Source organism: Monodon monoceros, unplaced genomic scaffold, assembly GCF_005190385.1.
Source record: "Monodon monoceros isolate NGI ecotype Baffin Bay Population unplaced genomic scaffold, NGI_Narwhal_1 Super_Scaffold_11, whole genome shotgun sequence".
In the NCBI taxonomy this organism is placed as follows: Eukaryota; Metazoa; Chordata; class Mammalia; order Artiodactyla; family Monodontidae; genus Monodon; species Monodon monoceros.
Window position 1 is genome coordinate 14,053,701 of NW_021703767.1, and position 23,265 is coordinate 14,076,965.

A 23,265-nucleotide genomic window follows, 5' to 3' on the forward strand; every position below is an offset into this window, starting at 1 on the left:
TGCAAATGAAATTCAGTAAGGTAGGTAGATAAAGAGAAGACTATAGTATAATGTGCAGGGCTCATGATATAGTATAGAGCTACATCCTCCAAGAAGGGGTATGTGAATCAGATTGTGGGAACCAGGGAAGACCCTCTGGAGAAGGTGATGTCTGTGTTGATTCTCAAATGATGAGTTAGGTTTTCCCAGACATTACTCTGGTGGGAGTATGTCTTACACATTTGAAGCATCATATAGGGAAATGTTGAATTTAATCTTCAGCATTTCTGAAAGTACTATGGAAGAGAGATTAACAAGGAGATGGGCTGTTGTAGGTTAAAACCAAGGTTGCTGAATATGTTTTAATAGCATGGACTTGGGTGATGTTGATTTCCTTCAAGGTTGCTGACTGTCTTTATATACTTTTTCAATAACAGCAGATTAAATAGAAAGTTTACAACAAATTTGAAGTCACCAAAATAATGAGTTCATTTTATTCAAATTTCTGTGATGAAAAAGATTCTTACTGAGGTAAGGCCCACACATTCCTCACAGTATATGAGTCCCAGGTGTGTGAGTGACATTAGAAAGTTCTTACTATAACCCACTAGTCCTGAAACCATGGGCTGCTGTGGATGTGGCCATGGCTATTGCTACGGATGTGGATTCAAGAGTTACAGAGGACTAAACTGTGGATATGGTTCCAGATATGGCTGTAGCTATCGTTGTGGATATGGATCCAAATATGACTGTGGATGTGGTTCTGGCTATGTCTGTGGTCCATTTTGCTACAGAAGATGCTATTTCTCTTGTATCCAAAATATATAAAGAATTATAAAATTATCAGGAAAAAGGACAGCCTGGTAGAAAAACAGACATAAAACTTGGAGATTTTACCAAAGAGGATATTCAAATATCCAAGTAACATTTAAAGTTTTTTAATCTTCACTATTAGGGAGATGGAAATTGAAACTATAATGTGTTATTATTACATACTCACCAGAATGGTGAAAGTGTAAAAACAGATAATATCGAAGGTAATTAAAGATATGGATAAATAGGACTTCCATTTACTGCCCCAGGGAATATATATTGGTACAATTTTGGACTATTGCTTGGCAGTATCTTTTAAAATGGGCTTATGCATACCCTACGATCAAGTACTTCTACTAAGACTATTCCCAAAAGAAATGCATACATATGTTTATAAAAGGATGTAACACAGAATACTCTTGGTAGCATTATGTTTAAGTGCCAAAACATAAAACAACTCAAGTGTTTATCAACAGTAAAATTTATAATGAAATGTGGTATTTTCATAAAGTTATATATTATGAAGAAGTGAAAAAGAACACATTACTTTGACATATGCAAAATGGGGAAAGAATTGTACAGTTATAATTATGAACAAAAGAAGTCAGACACAAAATAATGGATGGGCAAGATTTTGTTTATGTGAAATAAAAAACAGGTAATACTAATTTATAATATTGAAACTCATGGTATTGGTTATAATTTTGGTTCTCCTTTTTGGGAAGAGAATTGAAATGGCAGCTAGGAGGAGGAGAGGGGTGGCTTCAGAGAAGCTGATGTGTTTTTTCCTGATATCGATGGTGGTTTCCCAGTTGTTCTAACTTTATGAAAATTTATTGAGCAGCACACTTCAGATTTGTACTTTTCTGTACACATGTTATATTACAATGAAAGATTTGTAAATATTCTGCCATCTGTCTCATTTCTCTCTGACCAGTTCTTTCCTCATTAATCACCATTCACTATGTCATCTCTGTTCCCCACTTCCAAATTCTCTCTCTCTCTCTCTCTTTTAATATGCAGAGTAATTTAGTTTTCTTTGTAGCCATCATCTAGGTTATGCTTCTGGGGCCTTACTTTTTTCTACTAAAAATAAAAATAACCTACAAAGTTGCATTCCTAAATTAAGATACCATTTATTTCCTGGAGATGAATCTTCTCCACTCTTTCTTCTCATAGAGGTCTGGAATTTAATACACCACATTTTTTCATTGTAGTTGTTAATTGTGGCATTCACGAAGGGCATAGGAGAGATTTTCAAGTTTATTTAGAAAGATTCATGATAGAATTATTTAAATTAAATATGTATTCATGTGCATTAAAACAAGATGCTATGGAGAGCAATGAAAGAGTATTAGGAAAAATCATATATTTATCGTTGTGTGATATTTGGGACACTCTGATTCATGGGAACCCTTGTATTCCAGAAGAATATTGAAAGAAACATTGATTACCATTAAAATCTCCTGTTACAAGAAATAATGATTTCAGTTCATTAAAAGAGCATTTCTAAGCCTAAACTTAATGACATACAATGATTGAAATTCCAGGATCTAGCATGAAAACAGGATCTTCTCTCTGTTATTTACTTGATTTGTGGTCTTGGATAATTTACTTTCCTTCTAAACTGTATTTTTAAAAATAAATTATAAGGAATAATAGTGCCCATTTCATAAGAGTGTTGTGAGGATTAAATGTAGCTTTTAGAGTAGGGTTTATTAAATTCTAAGAGTTAATCATCTAAAAGTCATCAAACTCATTTAATGGTAATAAAATTTCAAGGAAGAATTGCAACTATTCATAATTAAACATATAGAAATAGCTCTAAATGGAATATTATGTAAGGATAAAAATTCTTCATCCCTTAGTTACTGAACTCCAAAGTATCATATTATACCAGATTGCTTTCATTACATTTTCAATAATATATTATTATATAAAACACTTCAGGCAAAGTGTAATAAGGCCACTAAAAGTAAGAGCTTATATTTCCATGATATGACCATTTTATTTCCTGCTTCTTTGTAAAATAATAAAGGAATTATTCCAAAGCATCAGTTACATTGACAAATAGTTCAATTATGGTGATTTCGTGAGAATATTGAATATTTTCTTAGAGATGTGAGAGTGAATACAGTTTGCTTAACTTGGGACTGAAAGGATAGTAAAGGAGTGAATAAAATGAGTATCAGTTACTATTTTAAGAAGCATCATGGTCAAGGGGAGGAGGGAGATTGACGGTCATTCATCAAAGAGGAACTTCCAAAACACTCTATGTGAAAACATAAGGTGAAGAATATATGTATTCTTCAATTTTGCAGTTCCTCAGAGATTCATTAGCTATGGCTGTGTAACAAGTTACCACACACTTAGTAGCTTGAAACAACATACATTTATTATCTGCCAGTAGGTCAGGAGTCTGGGAACAACTTCACTGGGCCTCTGCCCGGGGTCTCACAAGGCTAAAATCAAGTTGTTGGCCAGGCTGAATTCTCACCTGGAGGCTGAAATAGAATGCATTACTTCAAGTTTCCTCAGGTTTTGGGCAGAATCCATTTCCTTGATGCTATAGAATTCATGTTTCATTTGATTCTTTAAGACTAGCAATGGAGGGGGAGGGGAGAGAGAAAGAGAAAGAGAGAGAGGAGAAGAAGGAGGAGAAGAAGAAGAAGGAGAAGGAGAAGAAGAGAGAGAAAGGGAGAGAATGTGCCATTTCAAGTTCTTGCCTGATGGGATCATGAACACCAAGGATAATCTCCCTTTTGATTAATTTGAAGTCAACTGATTACGGACCTTAATTATATCAGAAAATCCCTTCACTTTTGCCATATGAGGTAACACAATCCTGGGAATGATTCCCATCACTTTTGTGATAGAATACTTGTTAGAAGGATGTTACAGGTCCTGCCTATAATCAAGGTGAGGGGATTGCAAAAAGCATGGATGCCAGTGGGTGGGACTCATGGGGGCTGTCTTAGAATTCTGCTGACCATGACATGACTTATATATTGTCTGGGTTTAATGAGAGCTGTTCCTTATTAAGACAATCAGCAAAATTAATTAAAAATATCAACATTACAAAACTATTGAGAGAGAAGAAATGTGAGAAACAAATGCAGAAATATGCTTGGCTGCAGGAAGAATGGAGGGAAGATGGCTACTTTTTAATGGGTAAAAATTGTCAAAGTTTACCATTCATGAATGAATAATAAAGAATTTCTACAAATAGTTGAGAACTTGAGGCTCTGTTTTTAGGGTGGGTATTCTTTGATCTTTGGTATTCCACTTTCCTTTACTATATATAAAAAGGGAAACTTCTGGAATGATCCCACTTTTTCTTCCTATATTCTGCCAAAATTTAACTCTTATAAAAGAATAGCAGTGATAATAATATTCTGTAACTCAGAGAAGATATACAATAGGTTTGTGAATTAGTCACAGTGATCTGCTTGCAAAACAAACCATGATTAGATCAATAAAGATTAAAATAATAGAAAAAACAAGATATGGGAAATACATGGAAAGAATTTAGTGTTAAATTATCAATATGTTGAATATTCACATTTGAAAATGGAAAAATGGGAGATTTCCCTTACTAGAAAAAAAGAAGCTTGTTTCCATAGTATTTAAAATGATAGAAATAGGGGCAGGAAATATTGTCTGGGGTGCTGGATATTTGAAAAATATTAGATAACTGTATTTTATTTGCTTTTCCAACTCAAGAGGCCATAATCATTAAGAGTAAATGGAAGATTCAAGGAGTTAGACTTCTTGACATTAGAAATTCCTCTAAAAATTAGTTCTGTCTGAAAAGTGGATTGGCAATATGCTTGGCTCCCCTGTCTCCAAAAGTTTTAAACTAGTTCAGGTCACCAATTTGTGGACATGTTGTGGATGGAAATGCTGTATCAGGAGAGAGGTAGAACTAATTGTCCTCTCAACTCTCTTCTTACTGTAATACTCTGGGATTCTGCAGGCAAAGAGTGGCACTGAAATATAAAGGCTTGAGAAGAATAATGATGCTGGATGAAGAAACACAAAAAAATAACATGATTTTGTACAAGTTTCTGTAATGGATGGCGAAGTCAAATAGTATTAGTTAGTTTTAAGAAACCTCATCACATTGTGGAGAGATATCTTCTAGCATTGAATACCTTTGAGATCCAAAGTAGGGAGCAGATAAAATGTGATTGCGTGAGAGTGTGTGTGTGTGTGTGTGTGTATGTGTTTGTATGTATGTGTTCATGTATGTGTGTGTGTGTGTATGTATGCGTGTGTGTATGGATGCTTTGAGGAAAGACAAAAATTCACCTTTAATGAACCAATCTCTATTTTAGATTCTGAATTATAAACTTTCATTCATCAAACATTCATGAAATATGATGTATTGGACTTCACTAGGGGCTGTGGATTTAATGGCATAAGTTAAATTTCTAGACCTCAAGGAATTCACACTCTGGGGTATGGGAGAGGTAACAAGATCACACATGCCATTTTATAACACAAATAGAACTTCTTAAATAGCACTTACTGGAAGCCAGGTGTTATTCTAAGTGATTTACAGATATTAACTCAGATTTTCTCAACAACTTTAAGAGTTAGATACTATCATTTCACGTCCTCATTTTATAGGTGAGGGAACTGAGACACAGAGAAGTTCATTGAATTGCCAGAATTTGAAGCCAGGATTCATGTTTTTAAAGTGCCACACCAAGAGGCCTCTCTTGCAGAAGTGTGCAGAAGCCAGCCTGTACCAGCTCCGGAAGGTTAACAATGTGCATCTCCCCCCAACTCCACATCAGTGACATCCTGTTGGTCGTTTGAAATTAACCAAGATGGAAATATTTAATTTTTTTAGTGAGTCAATTTCCTAGTGCCCTACTGGCAGCTTACGGACTGCTTACAGGGTCAAGGACTAATTCCTAAAATATCGTTGGAATTTTGCAGGTCTGAGAACACCTGCTCTTCCTACTTAATCCTCCCAATCCTTGGCACCGTGTCCAGGACCAGCTACATAATCTGCAGAGTCCACAGCAAACTGAAAATGTGTCAAAAAGGCAGGAAAAAAGATATGTTTCCTGTATTCCGTGGTCTCTTTTGACATATTATGATGCTTTCTGTTTTCTACTTAGTGTCATGTGCTTTTGGGCATGAGGATAGCTGTTGAGTGAATCTAGACCCTCACAAGTACCGGATCCCAAATTTCCCATGCCCGTACCCAGGTTCCTGTCAGGCGGAGGGGGTGGAAGGTAACAGCAGTTATAGGACTACTGGATGGGGCTGAGGCAGTGGGAAACTAAGGACTTATTCTGGGGAGGTGGGGAAGTGGTGAGAGGTGGGACTGCATGTGACATAACACCCCAAATCCTCTGCACATGTTCCATTGTCCCAGCAGACTTCACTTACAAACCACAAATTTAAGGATGAAGAGTGTTAAGAACTTAGAGATGGTGACGATGGAGCATTTAACACCAAGCACAGGGAGCCTTCTGAGCACTGGGCCTTGTACACATGCACTGGTTGCACAGCTGTGCAGTTGGCCCTGATTGTGCCTCATAAATGGTGTGTACTCAGCATATGTTGGATAAATTGAATTGATTTGCTTCATGACTGTCTAGTGAAGAATCCAATTAAACTTGTGTAAGCAAACATCATTATTCAAAACTTGTTTGGAGAGAAGGCAGGGAAGAATTTGCTATGTGGGTGGAATCATAGCACCGATCCAATTTTAAAGGATTGCACGTGTATTGGGGACTTCTTTGGGGGCAGGGATGGGCATAGGTAATAATGATGGAGGTCTAAGCTTCAAGATGACATTTACTTTATGGTTTAATTTTATAGGATCATGATTAAAGTTTTACACAGGTTCAGATCCAGAATTAAAGCACTTATAAACAGCCATATTAATTCTCTCTTAAACCTATCTTTGCCTATCTCTCCTTTCAGTAGGAAGAAGAGTAGGCAATTCTGACCTCAAAGGACAAAGCTTAGAGCAGTATGATTGGAAGAGAGAGTAATAATGATATTTTGCTCATGAAGGGATACTTGGAACTCACAGAAACATAGTTAAAATTATCCACTCACATTTTGTTTATACAGACCTATGGAGGGCAAAGTGAAAAGTAAGAAATGCTCTGTTAATATAAAAAAGCAAAGCATGGAGGTTGACAATTTACAAAATGCAAATATTGGCATTTTGATATTTTTAATGATAACTAATTTATTAAATTCTGCCTCTTCTTGAAGTCAAACTTGAAGCATATGGAATTTGGAATCAAATGACTAACTTATATTTCTATCATTAAACAGCTGTGCTATTCTGACCAAGTCATTTAATTTTTTAAATCTCAAATTATTGGGTGTAAGATAGGCTCAAGGATGTATTGTACAACAAGGGGAATACAGCCAATATTTTGTAATAACTGTAAATGGAAACTAACCTTTAAAAATTGTATGAAAATAAAAATATAGGGACCAATAAATAAAATACCCTCCAATTTCTCTGGATCTCCAAAAAACCCCTCAGTATTGTAGTATTATATTATTTTATATAAAGTGTAGATAGTGATAATAATATTACTAGTCTTGCCTAATAAGGATAAACATATACACACACTATGCAACATATATGCACATGCACACACATGATTTCAAAGCCACTGAATTTAATTAGGGGACAAAATATTTACTTTGGTCTTTGTAAGGTCATGAGTCACATGAGAGATATGTTTTCAATAGAGTTGGGGTCATGAAAAAGAAGTCAATGTTATTCCAGGCTTATTATTAACTAGAGAAAACTCTGTGAAAGAGCAAATTAAAGAGACTTCTTAACAAATTTGAAGTGCCTAGTGAAATGAGCTCTTTCGAAGCAAATTGTTATGTCACTGAGCAGGCTGACTCAGTGTTTCCCATCCACACCTGACTGCATGTAAAGGTCTGAGATTGTGGGTAACACTCTGATTTTCAGACTCCCTTGCTTCCCACATATACCTTCCATTGACACTTTTAGCTCCTAAGCATCATGAGTTGTTACTGCTATGGAAATTCCTATGGAGGTACAGCTACAGCTATGGCTCTGGCTATGTCTATGAATAAAGGCCCTGTGGTAGTGGCCATATGGGTCAAGCTATGGATCTGGCTGTAGTTGCCATGGCTACTATTCATTTTGCTACAGGAGATGCTATTTCTTTTGCTGTTAGCAAATTACTACCAGAATATCCTTTGCTACTGAAGTGACAAGTGGAACTCTGTTCCAAGGAGGAGTCATTGAATATTTTTATTCCTTTCAAATGTTTTTGTCATAGATGGGCTTTGATAACAATGGAAGAAAGAAGATAAAATTCCATTTGTTTTCTGAAATTTAATCCTTACATGTATCTCATGCTTCCTTTCTACATTGTGTCCTTGGCCATGAGCATTAGTGCTCCACACTGGGGCAAATTGGTTTCCCAATGAAATGCTTCTTTGAATCTATCTAGTCTGTGTCATTAATCTTACTATAATGCATCACTAACTACAGGTTTTGTAACTTCCCTGTTTTTTAATTTCTTGTGCATCCCTGTGACTTCATTGGTTCCTCCAAACATTTCTCTTCAATAATTTACTGTTTAGCGATTACTCGTATCTAAAATAACAAATACATACTTGTATATGCATATACACAGAAAGAAGAATTATTTATGTGTTTATGGGGAATGAAACTGGTATTGTCTTACAGAATGGATTGAAACAGAAAGAGATATGAGTCTAGAAGAATTCAGGGAAGCTGTGATGTGGACCTGAATTGGATATTGACACAAATAAAGGGAAAGAAGTGATAGACTTCTGAACCCCTTGAGAGGGTGAATCTCTGAATTCTGGACATGATGAGGGGGGAAGATAGAAGAGATGTCCAAGGAAGAGAAACAGTGGAAATGTAACCATATAATATCTAGACTTGTGAGGAAAGAAGTGACATGAGTTATCAAAGCATATTTAAAGGCTTATAATATGGCAGGAGAATTGGATTTGCTTCTCGTGTCCCAGAAATCACAATTGGAACTAATAGGTGATAATTACTGGGAAAATGACTTCTAAATATAAAATATGTTTCCAATAACTATGGCTCTGAGAGCTGAACTGACTATTCCACTGGAACGCATGTGATGGAAGCTGCCTGATCATAGGCAAGGAAGGCAAGATCACCACAGTGAGAACTCCAAGGTAAGTGGTGACCTAGGGTACATCCAGGCCTGACATTCTGTGAACTGTTCATCAAGAATGACTCAGAAGTATTGAGCCTGACTAGCAGAGAAAATGATGTTAGTACTCTAGAAACAAGAAAGTAAAGGGGGATATTCTTTCTCTGATTTGCGTCTTCCATTGCAGGAGTAAGGAGAGTGGATGGAGGGGAGAGTCAGCTTTTCACACTGCAAAGTATTGTAGAAAAATAGGAAAAATATCATGGCTGGTGTGAGCTTCAGTCATTCCGTCTTTAAGTAAAATCATGTCAGGTCTTCTGGATCCTCAGCAGTGTAGGAAGAAGTTGTTGTCCAGTGTAGAGGCTAAGGAAAGAGAGGTAAGGTTTGTGGTATGGCAGATGTTGTGGGCAACTTATCTGTGTATCTGTTTATTATTTATATTCTATCTATCATCTATCTCTCTATCATATCTATCTATATCTATCATATCATATCTATCATCTATCATTTATATCTATCTATCCATCTATCATCTATCTATCATTTATATCTATCTATCATCTATCTATCTATCTATCTAACATCTATCTAATCTGTCTATCCAAATGGGCTCAGTTCTCAGTGAATTCATAATCTTGTGTAGGAGTAACATAAGATTAAAAATAGAATGAAGTAATTGTTTTTATAGCCATATGTTGTGAAAGTTATAAAATATGGAGGGTTATTTAGTGTTGTGAGCATCAGGAAGGAGATCTGAGAAGAGGAGGCACTTGAGTTGAGGCCTGAGTAGGAATTGGCCAGTCAGATAGGGGAGTGGGAAAATAAATCTTTGTGTCCATTTATTATCACTCCTGGGGGATGTGTAATCACTAAGCACATCTAGAGAGGAACTCTCAGGCTTTCCCTGTTCTCATAAGAGTACCTAGAGCACAGTGCATACCTCTTCCACGAGCGGGAGAGGGCCTGGCCAGAGGAGCATATGCCAGGGAACCCACCAGCAGAAGACTATGAAGACTTGGCTCTGATACTCCTCTGCTGTGTGACTTCAGGCTAGTGGCTTGATCACTGCGAGGCTTGGCTTCTTCCTCTGAACACTTGTTTGTCAAGTACCCACTCTGTTAATTTTACGAGGTTGTGAAAATGAATTGATAATGTGTATACAGACACTTTCCAACATACAACAGAGATGGACTGATTAGAAGGAATGTTTTCATTGTTTAATGAGAGTTTAGATTAGAAGATTTTGGGGGATTTGAAGCTAGAAAAAATATACTCTAAGGGGGAAATTTATGTATGTTCCTAATTATGGGAATCTCTAGAACATATTTCACGTGGATAATGAAGATTTACTGCTTAATAAATCTTTGATCTTGACTAAAATGTCTTACTGCAAGATGATACTTAATCCAAGCTATCAAAATAGACATAGTCTTAAAAATAAAATATTTTTCTGTGGACTGATCTTTTTACTCTTGTGGATTTCAAAAAAGTCCACATCAAGTTTTTACATGATATGTACCTAAACATGTTCCCAAGATATATGCTTTAAAAATACAACATAAATTTCTGAACTTGAAAATATGCATGATTCCATGCCCCACGACATAATGTTGACATTGTATTTTTGGTAATAAATTACTATACAAAATGGCTCAGTCAGGTTGCAGAAAGGCTGCTAAGAAGGTAATTTATATTCTGGGGGGGTTTTCTTCCTTATCATAAAAACAATTTTAATTAAGGCATATATATATGTATCATAGAATGACCTCTTTTGAGTTACAAAGCTATTACCTTAAATTCAGACTAAATCAACATTTCAGTACAAATAAATATGGGTATCTGAAATCTATTAGTAGACAAGAGTTTAAAACTATGGGGTAAGAAAAATGAGATTTTTTAAAATTAATTTTTATTGGAGTATAGTTGATTTACAATGTTGTGTTAGTTTCTGCTGCACAGAAAATTGAATCAGTTATACATATATCCACTCTTTTTTAGATTCTATTCCCGTATAGGTCATTACAGAGTACTGAGTAGAGTTCCCTGTGCTATACAGTAGGCTTTTGTTAGTTATCTATTTTATACATAATAGTGTGTATATGCCAATCCCAATCTCCCTATTTACCCCTCCTGCCCTCCCTTTCCCCCTTGGTAACCATAAGTTTGTTTTCAACATCTGTGATTCTATTTCTGTTTTGTAAATAGGTTTATTTGTACCATTTTTTAAGATTCCACATATAAGGGACATCATATGGTGTTTTTCTTTCTCTGACTGACTTACTTCACTCAGTATGACAATCTCTAGGTCCATCCATGTCACTGCAAAAAAAAAAAAAAAGTAAAATTATTTAAAATTAAAACTTATATTTGGATTCTAAAAAGCACATTCTTAAATAACATGTATTAAAATGATAATCACAAAAATAAATATTTATAGCCAAGGGGAAAAAAAACAACTGAGATAAAGGGAATAGCATTTACTGAGTAATATTCCTGACCCAGAGCACTAAATAGGCATGCAATATATGAAAAACAGTTATGTAAAAATAGGCTCCATTTTAGAAAGAAGAAATTGGTGTTCAGACAATTTAAGCATATAATCAAATATCTTATATTTATAAGTGGCATACCAACGTTTGAACATATGGTTGACTTGATCCATTCATTTTTTTTTTTAATTTTTTTTTTTGTAGTATGCGGGCCTCTCACTGTTGTGGCTTCTCCCGTTGCGGAGCACAGGCTCCGGACGCGCAGGCTCAGCGGCCATGGCTCACGGGCCCAGCCGCTCTGTGGCATGTGGGATCTTCCCGGACCGGGGCACGAACCCGTGTCCCCTGCATCGGCAGGCGGACTCTCAACCACTGCGCCACCAGGGAAGCCCCAGATCCATTCATTTGTTATGGAGAAATAGTAACTTCAAATTATGTGTCAGTCACTGTACTCATAGCTGGTTATTCAGGGATGCACAGAATAGAGATTGTTTCTACTGTTATAAACCAGTATCCAAGATCTGAATGGAAAGGTATTAGAAATAATGCAATAAAGATAAAAGACTTTTTCAATAATCCAGGGGTACTGTGACCAAAAAGTGTGTGTTGGCAGTTGCATTGAAAAGTAAAGTGTCTATTCCAGAGAATTCGTGAAGTAGAATTTATAGTTTTGAATTTTAAGGAGGACAGAAAAGGTAAGAAACTGAAGAATAAGAAAAGTTGGAGTGGGAATATATTTTCTTTATGTTTATGGTTAGGGATGAAACATAGCAGAGTGATCATTAGACTGGAGACCAATACCAGAAAAAAATAGGTAGAATGATTTCCCTGAAGGAAAAATGTCTAATAATGGGAGTTCTCAAAAATTGAAATTGGCAGCTTTGTGAAAATCCCTGTTGAAGGCATTCAATAAAGTACTCAATCACCACTCATTCCTTTGTTGTTGAAATCCAAGTATCCAGTAAAAAGAATGACCTTCTTGGCCTTATATTCCCTTCCAACTTGGACTTCATGGTTGTTACAGTAAAAAATAATGTATATTTTAGAGTCTTCCTGATTCTGAAGATGTTGATTTAAATAAAACCTAGAAAGTAAGATAAGCAAACAAATCAAAACAAAACAACCCCCTCCCCTGAAACAAACAAAAAAAGCAACACTTTTGTTTTGGACTGAATGTTTGGTCAGGGAAAGACTGAGTGTTTGGTATAGAGTGACATATTTTAATTAGTGAGGCAAGACATTGTTTCAATAAACCTTGACAAGTGCTATGACATGTATCTGCACATAGGAGCCAAGAGGAGGATGATCCAATCCAGATGTTAGCAGTGAGGAAAGGCATCTCGCAGGAACTTATCACAGATGTGAATTTTGATGGGCAAACAGATTTTTTTTTAGCTGAGAATTAAGGTGGCAAGAAAAACATTAATAGCAGAAGAAATGATGCTCTTTTCCCTCTTTTATATGTTGAAAAGGTAAATGTGATAGGATTATTTGGAAGAAAGGGGACACATTATATTTCAAAATCACAACAAAAATTTTTGTAGAAGGTTGAGAACTTCTGATTAATGTACGTATAAATACAGGGCAAAATTGAGTTTTGTACTACTTTATGTCATGAGGGTGGGCTTTTGCTGTAGGTATCAATGTTATCTCCTAAACTTTATCTTCTGAACTAAACATACAAGGAACAGTATTGATAGGAGAAGGAAAGAATGATTTATCGAATTAGGGGAATGCACTAATCTTTCATAATGCAAAACTCTGATAAGATATGCATATGAAAAATATTAGACTCTGGTCTGAGGTTTCTGATTCTTCAGCCAAATAAAGTTGGTTAGGTTGTGAAAGTCTCCTCAGTGGTATGATAATACTTATGTAGCTACAAAAATGGGAGAGAAAGGAGGGCTGCCTCACCTGTGAAGGACCTTACTTTGCCTGGTACATGGAAGAAGGAAATATAACAAGAAACACTTACATACAGCACACTGTCTCCACACTTATAAGTAGTTATTGTTCCAGTGGATGGGCTTGGCTTTGAATGATCAGATGTTGATCTGTTTCTTGGGATTTGAGGAGAGTTGGACGTGGAGGAGGTACGGAGCACTGAGAGGGTTGGAGAAGCCTGGCAAGAAGTCAAGAAAGGAGACAGGAGTATTACCTTTTCTATGGCTGGAAGCAGGGGTTTTGGAAAGATGAGAGAGAAAAAGGGGCAAAAATTTCCTTCATTCCCCAACAAGCTTGTTTTATAAGATACATATTAAATGAAAGGAGACTTTGAAAATGATTATCAGTTTTGGAGCACATGATTCTACTGAGACCATTCTTCAGCAGAACATATTAACATGATGCTCTTTAAATAAAAGTGGAGTCTCCAAAACAACAAGCTATTTTAAGCAAATCATTATTGATTGTCAACAGTGACTGGCACATAATGGTTACTTACATATTTGTTGCCTGTGTCAAGGAATGAATGTTATGCTCTGCCAATTACTGACAGTATATAAAGGTCCATGGGAAGTAGTGACACACACACTTCAGAAACACCCTCTTGCAACCCACCTAAATCCACTTCCCTTGACAACATGTTTTGCAACTACTATGGCAATTCCTGTGACTACAGGTGTGGAAACAGCTATGATTGTGGATTTAGTCCCTATTATGGCTGTGGATATGGCTATGGATATGGCTGTGGATATGGCTCCTACTATGGCTGTGGATATGGCTCTGGCCCTGGCTACTGCAGCTACCGGCCAGTTTGCTATAGGAGATGTTATTCTTCTTGCTACTAGAACATCACCATCCAAGGTCCATTTGCTTCTGAAAAGACATCTAAAGATAATGCTGATTCAAAGATCTTTAGGACACAATTTCTATATCCAAGAAATTACATGTCTGACAGAGGTATTGACCTCCAGCTACCAATTTTTAGATTGGCATTTTGTGGCCTGAAGTCCATGGTGGTATCATTTGCCTATTTTCCAATTGTTAGCCTTTACTCCCTTAATCTCTGATTCTCTGTATTGATGATCCTAACATCCTATTGTTGGGGAAATCCCTTGTTATCAATAAAAATTGTTCATTGTTTCTAACAAATCTCTGTGTATTCATTTGTGAATTAGTCTTTTTTGAGATGTTATGGCCTCTGTTGAAAATTGGGCTAATATCTTGTCTGAATCTCGAGTTTTTCCTTGATATAATATAAGCATTTCTTCTTATATTTGCATCAGGAATACCTCTACACTTATTTCTCGTATCCCACATGCTCAGGCACTCACGTACTCAAGCACAAATCTCACAGTATTTCAGAACTGTGGTTTGCAAATCGCTCTTTGTCTGCGAGGGAGCTGGAGGGGAAAAGAGGAGGAAGAATGACACTTTAAGCAGGATGTTAATGCAAAGCCTAAGGTAGAGAAAAGGTGACCTGAGTGCTTAAAGGAATAGTGGAATGAAAGAGAATACTTTCCAGAATTAATGAGAAATTATAAGCAGAGTTAGGTATTAAAGTACATGAAGAAAAGAGAACTAGGAAAGGATAAGTCAGAATAAAATTATTCTACTGTATCATCTGCTTTTGATGGAATTGCAAATATATTTACTTGCACATATTTATTGAGATTGAGGAAATTTATTCAAGCCACTTAAATGACAAATAGTTTTGAGTAGTTGTGAAAGAGTCTCATTCGATACAGTGAAGACACAGTAGGAAAATTATAGACAAGTTTTCTGCTCTCACAGTGTTTATATTCTAGTATGTGAAGATAAAAAAAGTATAAAAAATAATTAAGAAAATTTCAAATCGACAGTTGGGAGAATAAAACAGCTTAATGGGAAAGAGAGTAAGGACTGAAGTGTTAGAGGGATAGTTCAGGGAGGAATTTTGAACTTGTGACAAATGAGCTGATGTCAATTGCAAAGAAAGACAGAAAGTACAGTAGTAAGTGTAAGGGGTGAGAGAAGTTCACTAAGTTTTGGAAAAATATGATTTATTAAGCATGTATGAGATAATTTGTGTATCCAGAAAAGAATCTTCACACACTAGCTCTTAACATACCTTCAAAATCTGAAATGTTGTGACTCCTTAGTTAAAGAACATTTGAGACACTCAGCTTTATAGAAATGAGAAAATGGTGATAATATTTACAAATATCCTACAATTTATATGTGCCACACAAATGTTTGACTTCATCCATTTTCTTATTGGAGAAATATTGATTGAGTGTAAATTATGTGCCAAGCACTGTTGTGAGAGATGATTATTCAGTGATGTATAGAATATATATATGTATATTTGTTTTGGATCAATATCGAGAGGTTTGAATAGAAAGGTATTAGAAGTAATGCAATAAAGATAGAAGATTTTTCAGTAATCCAGGAGTATAGTTATCAGAAAGTGTGTGTTGGCAGTGGTATTGAAAAGTAAAGTGTCTAATCCAGAGACTTTGTGAAATAACATTGATAGTTTTGAATTTAAATGATGACAGAAAAGGAAAGAAACAAGAATAATAAAAATTGGAATGGAGATATATTGATATTTTCTTTATGCCTATTGTTGTGGATTAAACATAGCAGAGTGATCAGTTTATACCAGTGACCAATATCATAAAAAAGATATATTCATTAACTGGAAGAAATTTGGCTAATAGTTAATGTTCTCAGAAAGTGAAATTGACAGCTTTGTGAAAATTCCTGTTGAAGGCATTCCATAAACTACTGGATCACAACTCATTTTTTGTTTCAAAATGTGAGTGCCCAGTAGAAGGAATCATCTTCTGGAGTTTATACTCCCTTCCAACTTGGATTTCCTAGTTGTTACTATAGAAAAGTTACTTTAATTTTGATAAGAAATGAAAGAGGAGAAATAACAAGTGATACCACAGACATACAGGAAATGATAAGCGAATACTATGAACAGTTACATGCCAACAAATTGGATATCCTAGAAGGAACAGACAAATTTCTAGAAACATACAGAATGCTGAAACTGAGTCAAGAAGAAACAGACAATTTGAACAAACTGATCACTTGAAGTAAAATTGAACCTGTAATTCAAAAAACTCCCAGATAATAAAAGTCCAGGACTGTAGGATTTCACAGGGCAATTCAACCTAACATATAAGGAAGAATGATACCTATCCTTCTTAATCTCTTCCAAAAAACTGAAGATGAAGGAACACTCCCAAATTCATTCAACAAGGTCACCATTGCCCCAATACGAAAACTAGACAAAGATACTACAGAAAAAAGAAAATTATAGCCCAATATTTTGAAGAATATGGGTAAAAAATCCTCAACAATATTTTAGCAAACCAAATTCAATAGTACAGAAAAAGTTCATATACAATGATCAAGTTGTATTTATTCCAGGGTCACAAGGATAGCTTAACATATGCAAGTAAATCAATGTGACACACCACATTAACAACAACAAAAGAAAGACAAAAATCACATGATCACCTCAATAGATGCAGAAAAAGCATTTGAAAAAATTCAACATCTATTTATGATAATAACGCTCATCGAAGTGGGTGCAGAAAGAAAATATCTCAATGTAGTAAAGGCTATTTATGACAAACACACAGCCAATATAATACTCAATGGTGAAAAGATGAAAGCCTTCCTGCTACATTCAGGAATAAGACAAGGATGATCACTCTTGCCACTTCTATTTGACATAGAATTGGAAGTCCTAGCCACAGCAAACAAGAAGAAATAAAATATCCAGATTGGAAAGGAAGAGGTAACACCATAGCTATCTGCAGATGATGTGGTACTTTATGTAGAGGACTCTAAAGTCTCCACCCAAAAACCATTAGAACCAGTAAATGAATTCAGAAGGTTGCATGATACAAGATTAATATACAGAAATCTGTTGTGTTTCTATATAATAATAATAAAATATTAGGAAGATAAAGTAAATCCCATTTAAAATTGCATCAAAAATACCTAGGAATAAACTTAAACAAGGAGGTGAAAGACCTATACTCTGAAAAATATAGCACCGAAGGAAATTGAAAATTATACAAAGAAATGGAAATATGTCCTGTGTCCTTGGATTGAAAAAATTAAAATTATTAAAGTGGCCATACCGCCAAAAGAAATCTACAGATTTAATGCAATCCCTATCAAAATACTTTTGACATTTTCCATAGAACTAGACCAGATAATCCTAAAATTCACAGAACTAGAACAAATAATCATTAAATAATTCTAACATTCATAGAAAAATATTCCTAAAACTAGAAGAACAAAAAAACCCCAATTGCCAAAGCACTCTTTAGAGAAAAAGAACAAAGCTGGAGGTTCAACCCTCCCAGACATCAGACTATGGTACAAAGGTACAGTAATCAGAACAGCATGATATTGGCACAAAAACAGACACATAGATCAGTGGAACAGAATACAGAGCCCAGAAATAATCCCACACACCTATGATCAATTAATCGATGACAGAGGAGGCAAGAATATACAGTGGATAAAAGACAGTCTCTTGAACAAATAGTACTGGGAAAACTGGGCAGCCATGTGCAGAACAATGAGATTAGAACATTCCCTCACACCATATACAAAAATAAACTAAAAATGAGTTAAAAACCTAAATGTAAGACCTGAAAATATAAAACTCTTAGAAGAAAACATAGGAAGCACACTCTTTGACATAAATTGTAGCATTATTTATATTTTTGGATCTGTGTCCTAAGGCAAAATAAATAAATAACAGCAAAAGTAAACAAATGAGACATAATTACACTTAAAAGATTTTGCACAGCAAAGGAAGCAGTTGAAAGGATGAAAAGACAACCTATGAAATGCAAGAAAATATTTGCAAATGATGTGACTGATAAGGTGTTAATATCCAAATTGTATAAATAACTCATACAACTCAATATAAAAAAGACAAACAACCCAACAAAAAAATAGGTAGAAGACCTGAACAGACATTTTGTCCAAAGAAGACATACAGATGGCTAACAGGCATAATAAAAGATGCTCAACATCACAAATTATTAGAGAAATACAAGTCAAGACAACAATGAGATATCACCTCACACCTGTCAGAATGGCTATCATCAAAAATCTACAAGTAACAAATGTTGGAGAGGATGGGGAGAAAAGGGAACCCTTATACACTGTTGGTGGGAATGTAAATTGGTACAACTACTAGGGAAAATATTATGGAAATTCCTTAAAATCTAAAAATAGAACCACCATGTGATTCAGCAATTCCATCCTGGGTATATATCTGGAAAAAATTAATACACTAATTTGAAAAAATACATGCACTCCCATGTTCATATTAGCACTATGGAAAATATCCAACACATAGAAGCAGCTCAAGTGCCCATCAACAGATGGTTGAATATATCCAATGCATACAATGGAGTATTACACAGCCATAAGAAAGAATGAAATACTGCCCTTTGCAGAAAAATGGATAGACCTAGAAAATATTATGCTTAGTTAAATAAGTCAAACAGGGAAATAAGTCAGACAGAGAAAGAAAAATACTGTATGATAGCATTTATATGAGGAATTTAAAAAATATAGAAGTGAATGTATATGAAAAAACAGAAGAAGAATCACGGGCATAGAAAAGAAACCTGTGGTTACCAAAGGGAATAGAGAAGAAGGAGGGCCAAATTAGGGCCGTGGGATTAACAGATGCAAACTACTATATATAAAGTAGATAAGCAACAATGATATACTGTATACATAGGGAAGTATACCCATTATCTTTTAATAACATTTAATAGCGTATAATCTTCAAAAATACTGAATTACTATGCTCTACACGTGAAACTAACACAATATTGTAGATCAACTATACTTGAATAATAATAAAAATACTTAAATTTTGGAGACTAATTCTGAAAATGGTGATATCAGTAAAATTTATACAAGTAAGATAAGCAAAAAATCTCTCCAAACAAACAAACAAAAAAAAACTATACTTTTTTGACTACATGTTTGGTAATAGAAAGGTCAAGTGTTTGTTTAGAGTGGGTAGATAGGTTATGTTTGGACTTAAACATCTATAGGTATATAAGAAGCATATTTATAAATGCATAGCTGTAAACCAAGATTCTTATTCATAGCACCAATGACATTTTGGAACAGATATTTTTTTCTTGTTTGGGGCTGTTTTGTGCCCTGTAGAATTAGCAGCATCTTTGGTTTCTACACAAGATGAGATTCAATACCTGGCATGTAGGTATCTGGGTGGGAAAAGCCTGGCAAGAAGTTGCAATGATTCAAGAAAATGGAAAGAAATATTCTGTGTTCATGTGGTCAGAGGCAGATGTGAAAGTAAAGAGGAAAGACAAAAAGAAGCAATTTGTTTTTACATTTCCACCCAAACCTTTTAATATAATATATATATTTAATGATAGGAAGTTTTGAAAATGGGTATCAGTTACTGGGCACATGATTCTACTGAGACAATTCATCATATTAAAATGATGCTCTTTAAATAAACTGAAGTCTCCAAAATAATGAGCTATTTTAAGCAAATCATTGTTGATTGTGAACAGTGACTGGCACATAATGGCTACTTACATATTTGTTGTGTATGTCAAGGAATCAATGGTATGTTTTGTCAATTACTGGCAGTATATAAAGGTTGAAATGAAGTAGACGACACACACACTTCAGAAACATCCTCCTGCAAGCCACCTGAATCCACTTCCCTTGACAACATGTGTTGCAACTACTACAGCAACTCTTGTGGCTATGGCTGTGGATTTAGTCCCTATTACAGCTGTGGATATGGGACTCACTATGGCTGTGGATATGGCTCAGGATACGGCTGTGGATATGGCTCCGGTTATGGCTGTGGTTATGGAAACAGATGTGGCTGTGGATACGGCTCTGGCTACTGCAGCTACTGGCCAGTTTGCTATGGGAGATGTTATTCTTCTTGCTGCTAAAACATCACCATCCAAACCCCGTTTGTTTCTGAAATGATACATCTAAAGATAATGAAATTGAAGGATCTATAACCTATGATTTCTATATCCAAGAAACTACATGTCTAACAGAGGCTTTGACCTCCAACTACCCATTTTTAGATTAGCAACTTTGTGGCTTGAGGTTCCATGATAGCATCTGATTATTTTCTGAAAGTTAGCCTTTAACTTCCTTAATCTCTGATTCACTGTTATGACTGTGTTGATGATCCTAACATCCTAAGGTTGGGGAAATCACTTATTCTCAATAAAAATGGTTCATTGTTTCTAACAAACCTTTGTGTACTTGCTTGTGAATTAGTCATTTTTTGAGATGTTATGGCCTCTGTTGAAAGTTGGGCTAATATCTTGCCTGAACCTTGAGTTTTTCCCTGATATAATGCAAGCATTTCTTCTTATATTTGCACCAGAAAAAATGTCTTCTCCTATTTTTTGTTTCTCACATACTCAGGCACTCCTATACCAAAGTACAAATCTCACGGTATTTCACTACTGTGCTTTGCAAATCCCGCTTTGTCTAGGTTGGAGCTGGAGTGGAAAGAGGAGGAGGAATGACACTTTATTCAGGATGTTAATGCAGAGTCCAAGGTAGAGAAGAGGTGCCCTGAGTGCTTAAAGGAATTGAATAGATATTTTCCAGAATTAATGAGAAATTAGAATTAGACATAGGTATTAAAAACACAAGAATAAAGAACTAAGCAACAGATAAGTGAGAATAAAAAAATTCTGTTATGCTCAGTGCTTTGTGACCACCTAGAGGGGTCGGATAGGGAGGGTGGGAGGGAGACACAAGAAGGAAGAGATATGGGGACATATGTATATATATAACTGATTCATTTTGTTATAAAGCAGAAAATAACATACCACTGTAAAGCAATTATACTCAAATAAATATGTTAAAAAATATTCTGTTATATCATCTGCTTTTGATGGAACTGAAAATGTATTTGTTTTCATATACTGAGGTTGAGGAAATTGATTTCAGTCACTTAATTGACAAATAGTTTTGAGTAGTTTTGAAAGGGCCTTATCTTAGTGAAGACAAAGTAGGAAAATTATAGACAAGTTTCTTGCTCTCACAGTGTTTATAGTCTCATACATTAAGATAGAAAAATAAACAGTAAAAAATAATTAAGATAATTTCAAACTGACAATTGGGAGGGGGGAATAAAACTGGTTTATGGGAAAGAGAGTAAGGATCGAAGTATCAGAGGGATAGTTCAGGGAGGTATTTTGAAGTTGTGATGAGCTGATGCCAATTGCAAAGGAAGATTAGAAAGGTCAGTAGCAAGTGTAAAGTGGGAAAAGAAGTCTGTGAAGTTTTGGCAGGATATGATTTATTAGGCATGTATGAGTTAATTTATACATCCAGAAAAGAGTGTTCACGAATCTTAACATACTTTCAAAGTCATAAATGTTGTGACTCCTTAGTTAAAGAACATTTGAGACACTCAGCTTTACAGAAGTGAGAAAATGGTGATAATATTTGCAAATATCCTACAGTTTATATGTGCCACACAAATGTTTGACTTCATAGTCTTATTGGAGAAATATTGTTTGAGTGCAAATTATGTGCCAGGCACTGTTCTCAGAGCTGATTATGCAGTGAAGTACAGAATAGATATTGTTTCTGCTGTTTTGCATCAAAATCCAGATGTTTGAATGGAAAGGTATTAGAAGTACTGCAATAAAGATAGAAGAATTTTCACTAATCCACGGGTATTGAGGAAAGAAAGTGTGTGTTGGCAGGGTATTGAACTATAAAGTGTCTATCCCAGGGAATTTGTGAAGTAAAATTGATAGTTTTGAACTTAAAAGATGACAGAAAAGGAAAGAAACTGAAGAATAATAAAAATTGGAATGGAGTTATATTTTCTTTATGCTTATTGTTAAGGATTAAACATAGCAGAGTGATCAGATTAGACCAGTGACCAATATCAGAAAAAAATAGGTAGAAAGATTTGTCAACTGAAAGAAAATTTTCTAATAATGAATGTTCTCAGAAAATGAAATCAGCAGCTTTGTGAAAATTCCTGTTGAAGGCATTCTATAGACTACTGGATCATAACTCATTTTTTGTTGTTGAAATGTGAGATTCCAGTAGAAGGAATCACCTTCCAGAGTTTATACTCCCTTCCAACTTGGATTTCATAATTGTTACTATAAAAAGTTACTTTAATTTTGATAAGAAAGGAAAGAGGAGAAATAACAGCTGATACCACAGGCATACAAAAAATCATAAGTGATACTATGAACAGTTATATGCCAACAAATTGGACAGCCTAGAAGAAACAGACAAATTTCTAGAAACATACAGAATGACTAGACTGAATCAAGAAGAAACAGAAAATTTGAACAGATTGATCACTACAAGTGAAGTAGAATCTGTAATTTGAAAAACTCCCAGCAAACAAAAGTCTAGGACCAGAGAGCTTCACAGGGGAATTCTAGCAAACATAAAAAGAAGAACTTACACCAATCCTCTTAAAATGTTCCAAAAAATTGAAGATGAGGAAACACTCCCAAATTCATTTGACAAGGCCACCAAAACCAGATACCAAAACCAGACAAAGAGATTATAGAAAAAAGAAAATTATAGTCCAATATCTTCGATGAATATAGATTCAAAAGTACTCAACAAAATATTAGCAAACCAAGTCCAATAATACAAAAAGGATCATACGTCATGATCAAATTGGATTTATTCCAGGGTCACAAGGGTGGATTAGCATGTGCAAATCAATCAATGTGATACACCATATCAACAAAAAGAAAGACAAAAATCACATGATCACCTCAATAGATGCAGAAAAAGCATTTGAAAAAATTCAACATCGATTC

General features: G+C 35.2%; 1 protein-coding gene across 1 annotated transcript; it reads left to right on the top strand.

Annotated features, from left to right (window-relative positions):
* The first annotated feature begins 14,043 nt into the window (after positions 1-14,043).
* Positions 14,044-20,385, top strand: LOC114890801 (keratin-associated protein 21-1-like). The gene is made up of 2 exons (XM_029214677.1): positions 14,044-14,186; positions 20,184-20,385. The coding sequence occupies exons 1-2, from the start codon at positions 14,044-14,046 to the stop codon at positions 20,383-20,385; spliced, it is 345 nt and encodes a 114-aa protein (XP_029070510.1).
* The last annotated feature ends 2,880 nt before the right edge of the window (positions 20,386-23,265 follow it).